The 19,674-nt window shown below is 44.0% G+C and overlaps 1 protein-coding gene across 1 annotated transcript in view; it reads right to left on the reverse strand.

Annotated features, from left to right (window-relative positions):
- FRMPD4 (FERM and PDZ domain containing 4) overlaps positions 1 to 17,177 on the reverse strand; it is a 91,027-nt gene extending 73,850 nt beyond the window's left edge. The window contains exons 1-2 of the mRNA XM_077145398.1: positions 17,008 to 17,177; positions 13,058 to 13,160 (exon numbers count right to left, since the gene is read on the reverse strand). Of these exons, the coding sequence (XP_077001513.1) occupies positions 13,058 to 13,160; positions 17,008 to 17,164 (260 nt within the window). The 5' untranslated portion in view covers positions 17,165 to 17,177. The remainder of the gene's footprint in view (positions 1 to 13,057; positions 13,161 to 17,007) is intronic.
- Between the last annotated feature and the right edge of the window lie 2,497 nt (positions 17,178 to 19,674).

A 19,674-nucleotide genomic window follows, 5' to 3' on the forward strand; every position in this document is an offset into this window, starting at 1 on the left:
TCTACAAGCATTCTTTCCTATTTCATGCAAGGTTTTACATAAGGAATAAAACATGATCTGTGACAAGACAGGCTCCCACCTAAACAACTTGCTCCCTCCATCACCTGGGCAGGCAGCCACACTTGGCTTCCCCTGCAGGCACAGTCATCCACATGGCTGGCTTCTCGACCAAGGAAGGGGAGTGGAAGAGTGGTGCACCCTTTCTGGGTCTGACCTGCAAACCCTCCACATGCCCTTCCACACTCTTCCCTTTCTGCCAGTCTGACAGGGGCAAACCTGAAGCTGTGTGCTGATGACGGCAAAGCCACGCAAGAGAGAAGGCCTGGGGTGGGTTCCTGAATTATCACTAGCAGGAGAGTTGTTCACCAATCAGGAGCATCCACTATGGACTGAAGGTGCTTGGCAAATAATTCCTATTGTGCCATTGTAGAGTTTTGGGTTTGCTATAGCAGCTGGTGTTATTGTAACACTGGCCCTTGCCATTAGGAAACAGAGACTTGTGACAAAGACAAGTACACAAATAATGATGATACTGCATAGTATAGATTGTAATAAAAGTATATGTGCATGTCAAGGGTAAAGACTAGGAAGGATTAATTTTGTGGGGTGGATTAGGGAGGATCAGGGAAAGTGCCACAGAAGTCTGTGATGCTTATTTATTTTTTTCTTGATTATTATTTATTCTCCCTCTCTCCAATTTCCAAAGAGGATTTCAGGTGCCCAGAGAGTTCATAATGTTTGCTTTATCTTTATTATGATTGCTAGCAAAAAGTCTGGCATCCTCTGTTTGATTTCTCTGCCTCTATATCCTCCTATCCCCAGATCAGGTCTTTTCAAGTTTTATTCATTTAGATCAGGGACCAACAAATTATGGACTGCAAGCCACATCTACGCTACCCCATTTCTGTAAATAAAGTTTTACTGGAATGCAGTCATGCCCATTTGTTTACATATTATCTATGACTGCTTTGGTTCTACAACAGCAGAGCTGAGTCATCACAACAGAGACCATGTGACTCCCCAAAATATTTACTCTCTGGTCTTTTACAGAAAAAGCTTGCTGGCCCCTGATTTAGGTCATTCCTAATCTAATCTCAACTCCAGCAGAACTAACGCCAACAGCCCCGGAACCTTTCCATGCTCCTTTTCCCAGATGACAGAACACTGAAATCACTCAGGTTCCATGTTGCCTCATCACACTGCTGTATACCTCGGTGGACCTCATGTCAAGTTCACTGCCAACATTCTCCAGGTTCCAGCACCTCAAAGGTGCATCTGGGGTGCCTTGGCAAACCCTGAGTTTCAAAGCTTCCTCACTGTGCCTCAAGTTATATTTGCCATAAAAGACTAGAGTTCTGCCCTGGGTTCCTGTCTCTGATTTGGACTGGGTGTCCAGGCTCGTGCTCCATTTCCCAGAGGTTCTCACAACATCCAGCACAGGACCTGCCTGACACCAAATCACAGAGGCCTCTCACATTTGAGCCTCACTTGAGTCTTAGATCAAGACTGAGAAGTGAGAATTCTTCACCATATTTATAGATGAGAAGACTTAAGAAATCTTCTCACGATCATTTGGCTCCAGAAATGCTGCTGCCAATAGCCTTGATGAAGATAAGAACTCAAGTCTCTTAAGAGCTAATTATGTGTTCTTACTGTGCTAACAGCTTTCCTCATTGTGGCTCATCTGCTTCTTATAGCTATATGAAGTAGGACTTCATTTTATTGGTGAAGAGACTGAGGATCATATAAAGTTCCTTGCCCAAGGTCATACCCAGCTAGTGAACTGCAGAGGTGGGATGTGAATTCAGATTTGTCTGATTCCAGTGCCACATGTCTTTAAATTGAATGACAGGATATTTTGAAATATTAACTTAAGTTCCCTGATGCAATCAGCTCCATTTGGTCAGCCAGACCACAGAGCACTTATCATCCCAGGGAAGGGTTGTCACAGAAGAAAGCAGATGAAGATCCGGGTTCCAGGAAAGGAAGGGTAAAGCTATCAGCTAGGAAGGTTATCCAATAAATCAGAGTAAAGCTTACTCCTCTCCAGAATGGGTGCTAGTCTAAGAATGGGGGAGACAGGGCAAGCAGAAGGGCGCATACTTGGGGGTGCCTGTGGAAGGCAGGCAGGCCCCTTCCCACCTTCAGAAGCTGATCCTCCAGGGAGGAGCACAAATGCCAGCTAGCCTTGAGGAATTAAAGAGCATGGCGACCCATGCCTTCCTTTCCCAGTCACAACCCTGCAAAGCTGACAAGGCCTCAGAGGGAATGAGTCTCAGAGGTGATCCTCTGTCCCATGTGACTCAGCAGTGGCAAGTGCATCTGAGATGTCAGGGAAGCAGTGGAGGAAGGGTTGGCCATGGAGGGCAAGGGGGGAGGCAGTGACCACCCACCTAAGCCGCTGCTCGCCAACAGATCAGCTGGGCACAAGGGCATCTCCACAGTCCTGGTGAGGTGGCTGGTGTGCCCAAAGAGCAGACACTGTCCACCGCTCCCCATGTCTCCTCCCCATGAAAGAACACCCCCTAGGTATAAGGGGCCACACTGGGGGAAATAGGAGGCCCTCCATTGTCCAAGTGCTGGAGTGGGACTTGGAAATAAAATTTGAATTACTGTAGATAAATAGAGATACCCTTCCTGCACATCAGAGTGTGGCCTGAGGTTCCTGCCTCCTACAGCCCCCCACTATGGTGTGTGTAAAAGTAATCCCAGATCACTCCCAGGGAGGAGTCCAGCCCTGGCACCATGAGATCAACAATACTATCCTGACCAAAAGGGGGAAAAGAAGTGCAACTAATAAAGTTTCAGTGGCTAAGAGAGCTCAAATAGAGCTGAGAGGCTACTCTGGAGGTCACTCTTATGCAAACTTCAGTTAGACCTTGCTACTTATCATAACTTGCCAAACCCCAACCAAGACCATTCCTGCCAATCCTAAAGAACATCTAGGGCAATATATAAGATTCTATAAAAGTTCCATGCACTAACTTTCCAGAAACCTACAACCTAAAGATGGGTCTCTGCACCAGATAAGTCCTGAAACTTAGAGGGGCCAGCCTCTCCAGAACATCACCTAGTTCCATCTCCCTACCCTATAGAGCAGCTAGAACAAAAACCTAAAATTGTGGAATTGTAACCCATACCAAACTCTGAAATCTGTTTTACAACTAATTGTGGTGCTGTGCTTTGAAATGTATTGCTTTTCTGTATGTATATTATTTTTCACAAAAAAGAAAAAAGAAAGTTGATTGTGATGATTAAAAAAAAAATTATTCCTTCTAGCCTCCTATATTCTGAAGCAGCTAGAAGGGAAAACCTGAGAGGATGGTATGGTAGCCCATGACAAACTCTGGGATCTGTCCTGAAACTACTTGTCGAAGAGTACTTTGAAAACTATTGCTTTTTTCTTTCTTTGCTTTGTATATATGTTATATTATACAATAAAAAAGTTAAAAAAAAAAAAAAAGGAATCCCAGCCTTCGAACCCCCGAGACCCTCCTACTCAGCATCTTTGGGCATGGGGCTTATACTTCCTGTTTAGGCAAGCATCTGGCCATGCTCTGAACCTGCGCTCCTTCTGGCAGCCAAGGACATTTCCAGGTTCGCCTTAGGAACCTCTGTGGGGAGGGCATGGTTTAAACCCTCTGCCCCTCCTCCATCCCCCTCTGTCCCGAAGACACGGCTCCACACCTTTCTGCTCATCCTGGGCAAAGTTCCAGAAGCTACCCCAATACCACTTTGAGCAATTACTGGGACGAAAGGTGAGTTGAAGTTCACTTTTCCACATGGAGCATCTCTCTGCAGGCCCAGCCTCAGTTTCCACCCAAATCGTAACCATGGCTGGAAGCAGGCCCAAGACACGGCAGCCCTTCCGACGCTGCACCTGGACTGCCCAGATGCCTTCTCTGGGACCAGCCTTCCTCTCCACACTAGGTTTCTCCCCTACTCCTGCCCCAGGTGCAGGTATTTTATCCAGTCTCTGCTTTCCCTTTGTTCTTTCTCCTCTTAGCTCTACATCCTGAAGTAGGGCTCTAGAAGGCTAGAAAGGTCATCAAAGAATGAGGACGCTGATAGCTCCAGATCACTGCCTCTGAAGCCCTGTGTAAAGGAAGATCTAGGCCGCAGGGAAAATGTACAGCCTCACCAAGATTATTATTTTCTTTTCAGCTACATATAAAAAGGGCAGGTAATCATTTATAAATCTGTAGGTTCAAAGGATTAACAGGACATGGCAGAGGGCTGATGATTTTCTCCTTCCATTTTTTTCTCAGTACAAGATGTTAAGACATTCGGCAGAGTCAACTACATGAGATCATGGAAAACATGCCCTAGTTTAAAACTGTTTCTGGTTCTTCAGTTCTCAACATTCATTTTCCATACATGAGTTGCATGAAAGTATCTACAGTAATGGAGAGATTTAATGAGTGGGAGATGGTTATTAACAAAATCTAAGGGACGTTAAAATAATCTGGGCGAAGCCATTTTTCCTATTAATTTTCTTCATATACATGTCATTATAACCTTTATGAACTGTGGACTCAAATCCCATTTCCTACTTTGGCCTGATTAGAATGTTTTCCCACCCTTTCCATTTTCTAGAATACACTGACCTCTTTCTCCCCGGACTCTGTAATTTGCAATTGTCAGAAACCTTGTACACTGTTAAGTGTATATTAGGTAAGACCACAGTTTGTACTGTCAGCATACCAGGGGGCTGTTCTTTTTGTGTTTTCACTAAAATTGCTTGCTGCTCTTCCTATAATAAGACCTTATTATATCATCCATCCCATGCATATTTTATAGGCCAGATGCTCAGTAGATGTTCTCTGCTTTGTTATTTTACTAAGCAGCAATGTGACACCCCTAAACCTGGCTGAAATTAGACAGGAAGGTGACCTTCTTAATGTATTCTCCTGCAGACACAGTGCCTGGGGAATATGATCTGATTTGACTCTCCATTATAATCCTGATTAGGGGCGACTGCTCAAAAGACAGATGTGCTGAGATCTATGTTTTAGAATGGGTCCCTTCTAAATGGTCCATTTTGCTCTTAAGGAGCTTGCCGGTCTCTTCCTGACCACGACAAGCAGGTGCGCCTGAGATGGCCCTATTAAAATCAAGGCAACCGCTTGGCAGACTTGGGACAGGAGACAGAACATTTGGGTATAGTCCAAAAGTGGAGTGTGTCTGTGGGGCGTAGGAGTTAAGACCCAGGTTCTGGCCTCCAAATATAGCTCTGCCATTTGCCAAAGCCTCCAAGTAAAGGAGGACTCGAGATGCCAGATAGTCAGGCTTGGCCCAGCTCCTGGGAACTTGTACTGGCTTTCTCCTCCTCCCACCGCACACCTCCCTCCTTGTTCCTGACCATGAGCAGGTGTCTGTGCCTCTGTAAGCCTCAGTTTCCACTGTGTACTGGCATAAGCAGGGCACAGGAGCATTAAGAGTATGCACTCAAGTGGCAGACTGGGTTGGCTCCACTGCTCAGGGGCTGTGGGACCTTAGGCATGTCCTTTAGCGTCTCTGTGTGTCAGTTTCCCCATCTGTAAGTTGGGAGTAGCCACTGTACCCACTCACTGTTGAGAGGACTGAACGGGTTAGGACTAACTCACAGTAGGTGCCATGGACGTATTCGCGGGTCTTAATACCAAGACACGAAAGTGTTCAGCCCAAAGCTTAGTGTACACACGGGACTCCATACACATTAATTCCTGTCATCCTTATCAGTGGGCACGCCATCCATGCTTTTCTTCCTTGCTTGCTGAGGTGCTTTAAAAAGCCCGCCTTTGAAGTTACATGCAAAGCTTTGGCTGTGATTGCGGGGGCGGGTCCTGTGGTCAGCACATGGCATGAGCCACAGCGGTGGGGGCGACTTGGCCCATGTCTTCGATTTGGAAGGAGGTATGACAGGCAGAGGGGAGCCCCTCTTTTGAATATTCTTCTTGCTTTTAGAATAATAACCTGAGGTTTAAAATGAAAGTTGCACATGACCTGGGGTTGGTTTTTATGTGTTAGTTGTTCAGGTAAAGGAATGTAGTATTATTATTAGCAGTTTATCTTGTGTCGATTAAAATCATGATTACTAATTTAACGTCTATTCTTCTTTCTTATGGGGAGATCCCCACTGCTCCCCTGAAATGCCCTCTAGTCCCAGGATATTAGTCGAAGGGGTGATATGTCTGAGACATGTGGGTGACCCTCTGTAGAGATGCCCACGGCCGAATGGACCAGAAGGGATAATTCACCCTAGGCATGAGGGAAGGCAGAGGGACAGGCAGAGGGATGGCCAGAGCGCTGACCCGCCGTAGGAGATGCGAGGGGGAGGAAGGCTTCTGTCCTCTGACCCTGGTGGGCCCACTGGCTCTGCTGTGATGGAAAGGGGCCCACGGAGCTGCTCGTGTACTTGCTCTTCAGCGCCCCCTTTTGGTGGGAAGGACTGGATAGGAGAGGAGCCGGCATTTTTAGTCGCTGCCAGGGTTCTTAACTGGGATTGGCTTCGGGGGTCACGGAGCATTCTGGTATTACAGGCCAAACCGTGTATGTATGGGATGTGTCGGGGTACAGGGGAAAGTGTGTGGTATTTATTGGTGGTCTGGCTAATGGATCTTTCTGTATCTGCAGGGGGTAAAGTGAGTGTCCATCAGGCTTCTGGGATTTGAGTCGATGGCTATGCTCTCCTGCCATCCCCAGATTCCATCCCATTCCCACCATCAGCGCCAGACACTGCTACCAGACATCCACCCTCCCAGCCTCGCTCTCAAAAACAGAGCCAATGAGTGGACACCTCCTCCTGGAGGGCAGGCATCACTTCTCCCTTATCTATACATCCCTAGCACCTGATACAGTATTCGCCACATAGTAAAAGCACAATAACTGTTTGTGAAGGCAAATGAATTTAACTGGTGTGGTTATTCTCGTGGAAAGGGCACATGATTGATTCCTCGTGTTTCTGTGGGCACTTATGTCATAGGGGCTTGTTATTTTTTTTTTAAATAAGCTTTTGGAAACTGTTTTATGCTAAGCTGTCTAATTGTGAAAAGCCAAGGGAAATTATCCCTTCAATATTCCTAGGGAAGGAAAATGTGTTCATTTGCAAAGGGCACGAATTCTTCAAAGATTTTGCTCTCTGACCACTGTAAAGGATGAGTTCAAGTTAACAACTTTGAACGCCATGAAATAAACAGAATACACCTAATTTCAGTGCCGCAATTATAGCTCTTTTTGAGAATACATGAAAAACCCAAATGTGGTTACTTTAGTAGTAAATTGGTCTCCATGAAACTCTTTCATTTTCTCAAGAAAAAAACTAATGTGTCTATAATAAAGCAACCAAATGCTAAGAGAAATAATCCACAAGGAAACACAAATGTATTGGGAAACAAAAAATGATCCATGAGCAAATGTGCAAGGGGGATAAAGAAAAAATAATAAGCCTAAACAACTTAGGCAAGTAAATAGATGCCAATTTTTAAAGAGAGAATTTTACAGTGTTATTAAAATGATGAGTGTGTTTCTGGATTTCCTTAGTGGCTAAGAAAATGGGATATTTTATTAAACAGGAAAGGAACTTATCTTGTGTAAGATATAGACATGAAAACACATATTGGCTGAGAAGCCCAATAAAAAAGACATTATTTTACAAGAGTTAAAATTTTAGGTTAGTATACATTATGGCAAACAGATGACAAAACTGATTGGGAGGCATGGGAAAATTTTCTAATGCATGAATTTTTTCATTAGTGAGAAATACATTGGGAATCCTGGTTTAATGAGAGTGCAGGTATCTGTTATGAAAGGAACTCCACAACCAGCTGCATTTCATCTCTGTGAACTGCACGGTGCCATTGCACTTAGGTGTACCTGGTTGAAATAAAGCACCCTGTTGCTTTTACAGAGATAAATTTATAGCCCAGAGATGAAAAGGGAACAAGTCTTAGGTTCATGTGTTTACCATCTCAATAGCATCTGGAGCCTCTGTGTTTTTATTGCTAGTAAAATCCCTACAGATGTGACAGTTCCCCCAGGTGTTTCAATGTAGGAGGCTTGTCTGTCTTCAGGTTGTCCAACTAGAATAGATGTCACTACTCATAGGACTGCTGACTGTAGGCTCCTTGGAGGCTGGGCTTCATCTCACTGATCCCTGCGAATCCAGGGCCTAGCTTTGTGTCCTGCTTATAGTGGGTATCTAAAACATGTTAGATAAGTGAATACACTAGATGTTTTTGGAGGCACTGATTCATTAGCTTACCTTCAAACTTGAGGAACTGAAGAGCAGAAGGAGGACTTACAGGAATATCATCTAGATCTGCAGTTTTCAAAGAGTGCTCCTCAGAATCCACTTTCTCAACAAATTTTTATCTGGTACCTGCTATGAGCCAGGCAATGTGCTAGTCATGGGGCCATGACGGGGAACCACAGAGACAATGGCTTGTCTCCATGGAACTTAGCCTCTAGGTTACTTGATTCTACAACATAAAGCTACTTGTCCCTGATGTAAATTGTGCCAGTGTCATATATCAGTGAGACACTTGCAATGTGGGTGCTCAGACCACCTTCTAAAGTGAGCAGCAGAGAGGTGGGATCCCCCAGGCTTTCTAAGAGGAGGCACAATGCTGCCACCACATCCTCCGTCCTCTGCTACCCTTCTTATCTAAGAACACTGGAAAAGGTGGGAGATGGAACCTTGGAGAAGGGCTATGATCTCATGAGAACTTACTTCCTCCCATCTGTGAGGAGGTCCAGTAGACACATTGTTGAGTAGCTGCTCTTGCTGGTGCCTTATCCAAGGGTTCTGGTCAGGAAAACTAGCAGTAAAAGGGTGAAAGGGCTGGAACCAGACCTCTCACGTATGGTACTATACAGTAGCAAGGAGGGAGGCTCCTCAGAGTGCTCCCTGTTCTGGGTTGAATAGTGTCCCCCCAAATTCTCATCCACCCGGAACCTCAGAAGGTGGATTTATTTGGAAAATATAATTAGTTAAAACAAGATATCATGCTGGATTAAGGTGAGCCCTAAATGCAGTGACTGGTATCCTTATAAGAAGAGGAGATGACACAGAAGTACAGAGAGGAGGACGCTGTGTAAAGACAGTGGTATGACTGAAGTGTGATGCTTCCACAAGCCAAGGAATGCCAAGGACTGCCAGAAACCACCAGACACTGGGAGAGAGACATAGAACGGATTGTCCCTCAGAGCCTGCAGAAGGAACCAACCCTACCAATGCCTAGTTTTTGGACTTCTGACCTCCTTGAGAGAATAAATTCCTGTTGCTATAAGCCACTCAGCTTGTGGTAGTTTGTTATGGCACCCCTAGAAAACTAATACACCCCACTTCCACCACCAAAACTTTCACATATGCGCTTCACAGGAGAGCCAGCATGTAGGTACTGGCCATACAGAAGGAGTTGCCAGTCAGTGGAAGTCAGAGAAGCAGCCACAATCATTAAGAGAGGGCTCTCACGGTGGGCAGTGAAGCAAGAAGACCTCCGTTTTCCCTCTTATTCCCCCTCCCAACCTCCATCCCAGAGGGGCTGGGCCTTGAGAAAAGAAAGGGAGTTTATGTGCCTGAAACATTTCATGATGTTCGCAAAGGAAGTGGAGAAGGGGGTTTAGCACACTTAAATCCTACCCCCACTCCACATCCCTCAAGCTGAGCCTGAATTGCATTTTACGGAGAGAAGAAGATGGAATTTAAATTGGATCTAAGGTTGGAACTCTAAACTGGGCTTTAATAAGGGAAGGTGTCTATGGGTTCTGCCTGAGGTGATGTTAATGGATGGGAAAGATGGAACAGTTCATGTTTGAAGGCAATGATAGGAAAAAAACAGATCCATTTCACATTAATATCTTGCAGTAAGTTGAGGCTGCTCAATAAGCATGTGGATGGATGAACAGAGGAATGGATGGTTTGATGGATAGATGGTTAGGTGGGGAAAATGAGGGAGAGGAAATGGCTCTCGGATTTCCATCCTGGATTTGGTTTCACTAGCAAAGAGATGTTGTAGTTCAACATGTGTGATAACGTAGAGAAAAGGGAATTTCAAGTTGCTTGAAAATGAAGACTATGTCTTGATCAACATGGACTCCCCTGTGCCTTGTGGATTCTTTGTTTTATGGTTTCATGATTGATAATGTATCTATACACATATATATGTGATATATATATATATACATATACACACACATATATATGTACATATCTTCTACTGTTTACTTTGGATATCTAAAACAAGCAGTAGGAAAAAAAAGACTCAAAACTCAAAGTTGAAGAACTAGTAAAGGAAGAAACCCAAAGATTACTCATCTGATACATCTATTTCAGACACCTACCAATTAAAGACTTATATGGGATAGGAAGCTCTTAATTTCATTCTTTTGGTTTTGTGTTTCCTAGTTTAGAAGAGTGTAAGCCTCAGTTTCACCAGGTTTATCTCATTCTCTCTATCCAGTTCAGGTCGGGTTGTTTTCTTTCAGTCTACCCAGTGACTTTATTTGCCATCAGGAAGAAGGAAAGAAGAGAAAGAAGTGAAGTCAAGGCTGTGCTGGTTGCAAGCAGCTGGGGACATGAGCCCTAGGCTGGGGGCTTCCCTTACTAGCTGCCCTGCACTTATTCCCCCTCCCTTTGCTTATGAAGATGTTATTTAATATCACAACAGTGTGTGAGCACAGACAGTACCATAACACAGGCCTTAACAGAGGAACAGCGTATCATCTCAAACAGAACTTTCAGGGCATGACCAAGGAAGAGGCAGAAAGCACGCGTGTTTTCCATGTCCACCCATTTGAGTACACCCCACTCCCTTTAGCAAGCATGTGGTTACCCCATTTTAAGAGAAATGCTTTGTGTATAATATTTGGAGGTTTAGTCTAGATTTGACTTAACCAAGGAAAACGTAATTTGTTACTTTAATGTTACCCAAAACAGGGATTGCCAAACTTTGTCTGTAAAGGGCCAGAGAGTAAATATTTTATGCTTTGTGGGCCACATAGTCTCAACTCACTGTGGCTATGTGCCAAAAGTTGATGGACACCGAGATTTGAATTTCAGATCATTTTTCACATGCCACAAAATAGTCTTCTTTTATTTTTTTTCAACCTTTCAAAAATGGTAAAAAAATTCTTAGCTCATGGACCATACCCAAACAGGTGGTGGGCTGTATTCAGACTGTGGGCTGTCATTGGCCAGCTCCTCTTCTAACACATTCATTTATTCAACAAATATTCATTGACCTCCACTACAGATAAAGCCCTCTACAGAGTGCTTTATTCACGCAGATGCCATTTTCTTCCATGATGCATTAAATCAGAAAGAAAATAATCTTTCCTGGGGGAGGGGAAAACTTTTCTATATACCCCTGGAAGAAATGCCAGGAAATGATCACACTTTTAGATAGCTTTTTCTCTGTCTCTCTCCCACAGCAGGCAATTCAGTGACGGCAAACTCAAATACAGATATTTTATTTCTTCTGCACACCCTTCAGGCACAGAAATCAATAGGACTGACCACAGAGGCATGTGCCTGGGACAAACCAAATGCCCATCTGACTTCTGCTATCAGGTGCAAACGCAGCAGTCCAGGATGCAACGCGATCCCAGGCCAGGGCCTACCTGGATGAAGTATGGCCCTCCTCACACCAGATGCTTCTCAAGAGAGAAGGGGTTCCCAAGGAATCCTGCAGCTCCCTCGTTAGGGCTCTAAAATACGAGTTTCTCCCGATTCTTGCCTTCCTGGTCCACAGGAAGATTCAAGGCATCCCTAGGTCTTGTTCCAGCTTCAGTGTGAATAGGACAGAAGGCTGGGTGCCCCCTCATTTATGGGGACAATCTTTGGAGATCTGGAAGCCCCAGAAGGACAGGCACAGACTTTCCCAGCCAGCTGCGAAGGATCAACTGTATTAGGCCCAGGCTGAAGTAGGGTAGCCAGTTGTGCTGGTTTACCTGGGACAGGTGGGTTTCCCCAGGACATAGGCTCTTCACTGCTAAAACGGGAAATGTTCCAGGCGAATAGGAATGGTTGGTCACCTGAAAAATGAGCCTCCCCTATCTTGATTTCTCTGTTTCCTACCCTTCTCCTAGTACTTCCAAGGAGGTGTGACCATCGGGTGCCTCTCTGTGGTGCCGAAGCTAAAGTAGGCTTGGGAAAGAAATTTTCTCCTGAAGACACCAGAAGTAGTCCACTTATGGCCTTTCCCAAAGTCATTTTGCTATGAGAGAGCCTAAATGTTAGAAGATTGCCTTTTCAGTTTACAGCGTTCTGATTGCTTTAGCTTCCATATCCATCATGCTTGAAAAGATCAGTTCATGAAAGACACATGTCACCCAGCCATTAGCCTTCCCCACCCCTGTGGCATGAGTAGGCCCGTTCATACCATATGCACAGTTTCATTAGGAGAATTTCCAAAGATGACTTCTGCCCTAAATTCACTGTGGACGCACAACTGCAGTGGGCTTCTAAGGGGATTCTAGTTCAATACTTTACCATCGTATAAAATGCATTTTCTGGTGCACCAGTCACCAATAAGAATATCACATAACAAACCACTTATGTCCACAATAAAACTAAACCGATAAACCAAGCACATTTTTTTAACTGTCCTAGCTTTGACTTAATTACCCTTCTGCCTCAGTTGTCTCGATTGAGCTCAAAATTCTGTAATGAGTCACTCAGTCAAATATGACGGAACCGTGTGGTTGTGTTTGTATATCCATGGAACAATGTATGTAAAGCAACTCATCACTTAAGTTGAATTCAGGTATTGCCTTTTGACCTCCCTGATTGCAGAAAATCAACATATCAGTAATGCTGGAGGGACAAATTCAAAACTCAATCTTTGGACCTAGCATTGGAAATAGGAGCCATAAAATATCAGGCTGAAACATATGTGAACACGGATTGAACAATCAGGCCTTTTACGTTTACGGAGGAGGTCTTTACAGCCCTGGGCATCTCCGATGATGTGAATGTGCGAGTTTGCGTTTCGGCCCTAAACTGGCCCACAGAAAGCCCAACCTAGGTTCGCCGAGGGCTCAGGGCTGTGCACAGGTGAGGCAGTCAGTCACCCACCTGACCAGGTCGATGACCCGCTCCCTGGGCGCAGCGCTCACTGGCTCATCGTTAATCATTACAATCTGATCTCCCGGGATCAGCTTTCCTTCCGAGGGGCCACCTGGAGACAAATGAGAGGGAAGCACATGTGAGAAGACCATTGTTAACCCTGCCAGCCTCCTCTCGGGATCATGCTCCACCATGAGAAGGTGCCATCAGCAAATACAAAACTAGATCTCTCTACCTAGTCCTTCCAACCCTGCCTGCAACTGACAAACAACTGGGGAGGTTTTTTTTTTTTAACCATACCTGTGGCCAGAATGCACCCAGGCCAATGAAATCAGAATCTCTGGGAGTGGCCAATGGGCATCCACATTTTTCTAGAATTTCCTAGGCACGGTTGAGCAGTGCTTCTCACAGTTTAATATGCATGCATATCACCCAGGGATCTTGTTACAATGCGGATTCTGATTTAGTAGATTGGGGTGGGGGTGGGGGTGGGGGCTGAAATAATGCATCTCTGACAAGCCCTCGCTCTTAGGAGATGCTACTACTGCTATCTGACCATACTTTGAGTAGGGAGGCCCCTAGAGGAAGGTACCCCCCAATAGGTAGCCCATCAGGTATGTTGCTGCCCTGCAGCCAAACCTGCATTCATCTGGGCACACCTGTGTTTAAAGAAAGTTAAATTTATCTACTCATTATGGGGAGGGGGGCGCACAACATGGGGAAATGTAGCGCATCTTAGTAAGAGAATGTTAGAAAGGATTTATTCGAGGATTTGTGCTTGTGTTAGGTGTTTTGGGCAAGGGGTCAATGAAATGGCTTTGCTCTGGTTTAGATGCCATCAGGAAACAGGGACAATTCTATGATGGGCATCTTAATCTTAATAATTCTTGCCTAAAAGGCAGGAGAAGGAAGCAGGGCTAAAACTGTGATTGGTACAGCAGCAGCAGCCTCTTATAATAGCAGGGAGAGGGAGGTGTTTGATTATTTTGCTGTTTGAGACTATGCTCTGGTGTGAACATGGAGCGGTCTTGTTTTTGTCTTGCTCCATCGTAGTTTGCAGGGTGGCCTTGTCTGATACTGATGCTCTGTGAAATTATCCATATTCAACAGAAAACCAAGATCCAGCTGTAGGAGCCTGACTGCTTTTCTCTCTTTCTCAGTTGTTTTTCCAAGGAGAAGGTAGGGAACTAATATTTGCTGGGTATTTGTTATGCACCAAGCAATGAGCTAAATGCTTTGCCTACTAAACCCAACTGTACACTATAATCCTTTCCATATAGTGAGAAAACTGAGGCTAACGCAAGCTGAGATTGGCTTGAAGGAGTAGGACTGGATCTCAGCTTGGATCTTCCAAGTTCAGAATGGCCAACACCTCTTTTAACCCTGCTCCCATAACTGAAAGACTTGTTGCCACCAGGTCTCTTGACACATATGCTTAAAGCCACATCTGTGTGAGCCACACATCTGCATTTAAATGGAACTTTGGTCATCTGGATAACCCTAACATTTCTATCTATATAAGATCTATCTGTTCCCAGAGGTCTATCACCGAATGACACGTCCTGCTAAAATGTTATCTTTCAAATATTTTTGCTGTTCCTTTATTTAGTAGTCAAAATGAACACTTCATGCCCTGAACATGGAACTGAAAGTAATTCAGTTGCTTCCCACCCACTCAGAAACTTGGCGTATGTGTCCCTCAAGCTGTCAAAAAACTTGTTTTCCTTTTGGGAAGTAGGGGAGTGGGGAAAACTTTAACATGGCCCCATATCAGTGATAGAAAATATTCATTTCACAGATGTGGGAACTAAAATTCAGTGTTTGCACACATCAGGGATTTGGAAAATCCCTAGGGAAACTTATCATAACTATTGGATTATGGGCATGCAGTCACTCAAATTCACTCAAACAAATGCTTAGCAATCAAATGTTGCCCAAACACAGAATAGTTTTCAAATCAACTGTTTGGTTGATGGATCATTATTATTCCCATAAGAAAACTACTCTAAAATTAATGGGACACTGTCTTACATTTGACCAATGCTTTTCAATCCAGTGGAAAGATTCTTACTTAATCAAACAACTTAAATCAAGAAATCTGGAGGAAGCAACACATAGTTCTTTCCAAGATATGAAACAGGGGCATGCTTCAGAGAATTGTCTCATGCCCTTTGCTCTGAAGGCTTGGTTGTCTAGTATAGAAAATCAGGTCACACCACCAAAATCACTTGGGACTTTGGTAGAGTTGCTTTTATGATAGACACAGTTTCTTTGACCAACATTTTCACTCATAAATTTGACTGGAAACATTTCTCTTTGACCTCTGTTTTCACTTTTTCTACTCTTCTCAAAATTGTCTAACAGTAGGTATTAGTGTCTTTGAACCTTCAGAGAGGGCCAAGGCCAAGGAAGGGAAGAGGCTGAAGGAACAGGGAGGCAATGCAAGAAAATGAAAAACATGGCTAGAGTCTCTAGTCAGCTCCTGGGAGGATATATACTTTGCGGAATCTCATAAGCAGGGATCTAAAAATACACCGGTATTACAAAGCAGCATGCCTAATATGATCCCATTTGGGAAAAATTATGTTTATATTTATACAGACAATATGTATATATGTGTGTGTGTGTATATATATATATATATATATAATATGTGAGTGTATTTGTGTGTGTATGTATACACACTGAATTATAGTTATTACACATGGTTTTCTCTTGATAGTAGGAAATCAGGTGATTTTAAAAAAATTTTCTCCTTTATACTGTCTACATTGTATTTTTTTTTTTTACAAAACACATGTATTATTTCGTTATCACAAAAAGCAACAAAACCAGTTTAAGAATAAAACTCTCAATAATGTTAGGCTTGATAATCCCACATGGAGTATTAAACTGTTATCTATATCTAATAAAATAAAGAGCTCTAGCAGGCAAAGGAAGGAGTGTGTGGTAAGACAATGGTAGGAGTGTAAAGGAAATTTACTCTTCTAAGCACAAGTCTAGAATGGTTGATTGTATTTTCCTTAATTGATAGATTCAACTGGCCAAATATTTTAGAGTTAAAAGATGATGATGATAAACATTTGTAGTGTGTTAACTATGTACTGAGCACTCTTCTAATTTATTTCGTTCTCACCATGGCCCTGTAAGGTAGACACTACCGTGATCCCCATTATTCAGATGATGTAGGGAAGTTACATTAAAATGAAATGCAGGGCATTTAAATAACAGGAAAGCTAAAAAATATCTAATAAGGCACAGAGGAAGAATTTGCTCTTAACTACAGTACTTTACTACTGAACTCTTACTGATTTGCAAAAGATAATCAGCATGGAAGAAAATTTCCTTTTGTCTGAAAATAAATCCAATACAAGCACAGTAAAACAAGTACATAAATCATACAATAAATAAATGCAAAAGCATTGTTTCGGGAAAGGCAAAGGCAGCCCACTTCAGGTACCTGCATTAACTCTACTGCGTTAGAGTGAGATGATAGTGGGACGTGTATACCTGTTCGTCATGAGGATGACCAAGGCAAAGTACGTTGCTTCTCTGACCAGATTACAGAATTTAAGAGATTTGGCCCTGTGTGCATCAGTCTGCATTTGCTGCACAGCAAACTGACAAACTTAGTGGTTGCCCAACAGTCGTTTCTTCTCATGCTCACAGGTCTTTAATACGACAGACTGATTGGACTTGGCCAAGCTCAGCTGGGTAGTTCTGCTTCAAACTGTGGGTCAGGCTGCACTTAGCTCCAGACTGCAGACCTGCTGCCCCATGCGCTCATCCTGGGGCTCAGGCTGAAGGGGTAGCGGCTACCTCGCAGGGGGAAACTTCTCATGGCCATAACCAAAGCCCAAGAAACAATTCCAACTGCATAAACACATTTCAAGCTTTTGCTTATGTCATCTTTGGGGCAGATGGCTCTAGAAGACCAAGGAGTGGGGTTGGGTACTTACCTGGTGTTACTGAGCGAACGACCACTGGCTTTTCGCTCCCTGCCACAAAACCAAACCCCAGCACGGGGTCCCTCCGCATTTCCACCTTCCGGGGAGCTGGAGGGATGATTTGGTAGCTCTCTAACCGAGGGTCATCAAAGGGGATTGCCTGTGTCATGTGACTGCAGAAAAAACACACACACAAGAGAAGAGGCATCAATGCATGTATTGTACATTAGCCCGACAATCGCAAATTGTCTAGTTTCTGAGCCTTCTGTGCTCTGTTTGGTAGAGAGTGGAGAAGATATGGGGAAACATCTTTGTGGCCTCCCTGTTGTGCCTTGAAAACTCTAGGCCCATGCCTGCTTTGAGCCTTGGCACCAGCTGTTCCCCCTCTCTGGAATGCTTGTCCTGCAGATATCTGTGTGGCTTACCCTCATCTCTCTTATATCTTTGCTCAAATATAATCTTCTTAAAAGAGTTTTCTTTTTAAGTCACAATCCCTGTGCACCTTTTCCTTCTTTTTATTTTTCTTCAATAGCACTGATCACCTGCTAACATGCTGCAGAATATAATTATTTTGTAATCTTATTTTTATTGTTTTTCTCTCCACTCTAGAATGTAAGACTCATGAGAGCAAGGAATTTCTCTTATTTGCTGATTTACTCCAAGTGCTTACAGCAGTGCCTGGCCCATAGTAGATGCCTAATAACTAACTGAATTAATAGAGAAAAAGATATTTCTCTGAGGAAAACCATCAAATTATAACTGATATGTTGAGGAAGAGTCTCAAAGTGACATGGACGTTTCCTAGGTGACATCTGTGGTTCCAGGCTCCAATGCAATTTGAGCGTCATGGATCATTTTGGTGGTGAAAGGCTATCCTATATCAAATGCATACCCTTTTCCCATGGAGTTTAGAATCTGGTTCTTGGCATTTATTTTACGAAATGCTTTTCAAATGATTTACATGAATTTTTGGTTAACAGCTCAACTTCAGAAGTCTCACCGATAGTCCAAACTTGTAATTTGGACAGTAGTCAAAAATTCTCAACACGCTTCCACAGATATTTCATGGGATCCACAAAACCACCTTGAGAATGAGGGAGCAGAGCAGGTGTTATTACTTAAACTTTCCTAATAAGGAAGCTGAGATCAAAGAACAGTTGACTGTCACTCAGGACCCGTGGCTGGTGTGCCAGAGAGAAGGGCTTAAAATCAACTCCTGTGACTCTTAATGAAGTCCTTACCCAGGCATCTTATCCCAGCAGCTATCTTCTGGGGAAGAGTTATTAGCTTGAAGGCTAGAAATCTCCTTAAAGCAACATAAGCCAAGATTATTTCAACGACATGGGCCTAATTCAATTTGCTCTCTCTCTAATCTTCTTCAATAAGTAAAAGAAGATCATTTTTAAGGACATTGGACGATGCTACTCTGTATGCCATCTGGACAACATATTGTTCAAATGTAATCAAGAAAAACAGGGGAGGAGAAGTCCTGTAGTCCTTCTGAGTAATTAATAAGAGGCAAGTCTCATCAATGAGACTCCTCTAGGATCTGTTCTTTAGGCATATATCACTCAGTAGGAAAAGCAAAGTTTAAACTCCCTTTAAGCAGAAAGGAAATGTCTTTTTGATTTAGCTCCTTGGGATCTGGAAGGCTAGGTGAAAAGAGGTGCACAGAGGACTGACATGTAGCCTGTCCCCCATCCCCTCTTTGCAAATGCTGAGAGCAAATTTAACTGGCTCCAGGGCATACCCTCCTAAGGTGTGAGCCAGGTGCAAGTCACACCTGGGTCTTCTGATTCTGAGTCTAGTCAATACGACCAGCTACATCGTCTGCCCACACAGTACAAAATGAAAATGTGGGTTTCCCTGTTCAAAAATGACCAAGAATTTCAAGATGGTGACAGCAGAGCATTCAACCCAGGGTGGGGACCCTCTGAGTCCAGGGCGCTGGTAGTGGGCTATCCACTGTACCACCACTATTCTAGAAATATCCACACTCAGAACAGCAACGTTACAGGGAAGAAGAGGAGGGGTTGCTCTATGTGACATTGAAAGTGTCTGTCTGGATCCAGAGGTTAGACCCAGCCACCAAGTGGGGTGCATGCTTGGAGATGAGGGTGGGGGGGCAGACCTCAGGTGGGCAGGCGGTCCCATGGAGAGGCCAGGCCATCGGTAGGACAGAGTTCAAAACCCTGATGAAACCAGCAAAGCCAACGTGGGATGGGCCCCTGTCTTCAGGGCACAAGTCTCAGGCAGGGCCCTGGGTGGGGAGGAAGAAAGGGAGGGGAGGAAGGAAGGAAAGAAGGAAGGGAGAGAGAGAGGGAGAAAGAAAGAAAGGTAGGAAGGAGTATCCCCATTGTTGGAGCTTGGCCTTGAGCTCTGGGTTCTCAGCATCCACAGCTCACACTGCAGATATAAACGAGCAAGGCTAGGCTGGTGGAAGCAAATGGACTTGCTAATACACCCATAGCCTGGAGAGCAGAGATTTGAATGCTGGTTGGCCTCGCTCTGAATTCCAAGCCCAGAGAGGGACAGGGGAAGGCTTTCCCCTTGTTGTAGCCAGTTCTGCGAAAAGCTTACAGCAGTGGTTCCCAAATTTTATTGCACATCACAATCACCACGGGAGCATTAAAAAAAACCAAAAACCTAACACCCAGTTTTCATCCAGACCAATTAAAT

Source organism: Tamandua tetradactyla, chromosome X, assembly GCF_023851605.1.
Source record: "Tamandua tetradactyla isolate mTamTet1 chromosome X, mTamTet1.pri, whole genome shotgun sequence".
In the NCBI taxonomy this organism is placed as follows: Eukaryota; Metazoa; Chordata; class Mammalia; order Pilosa; family Myrmecophagidae; genus Tamandua; species Tamandua tetradactyla.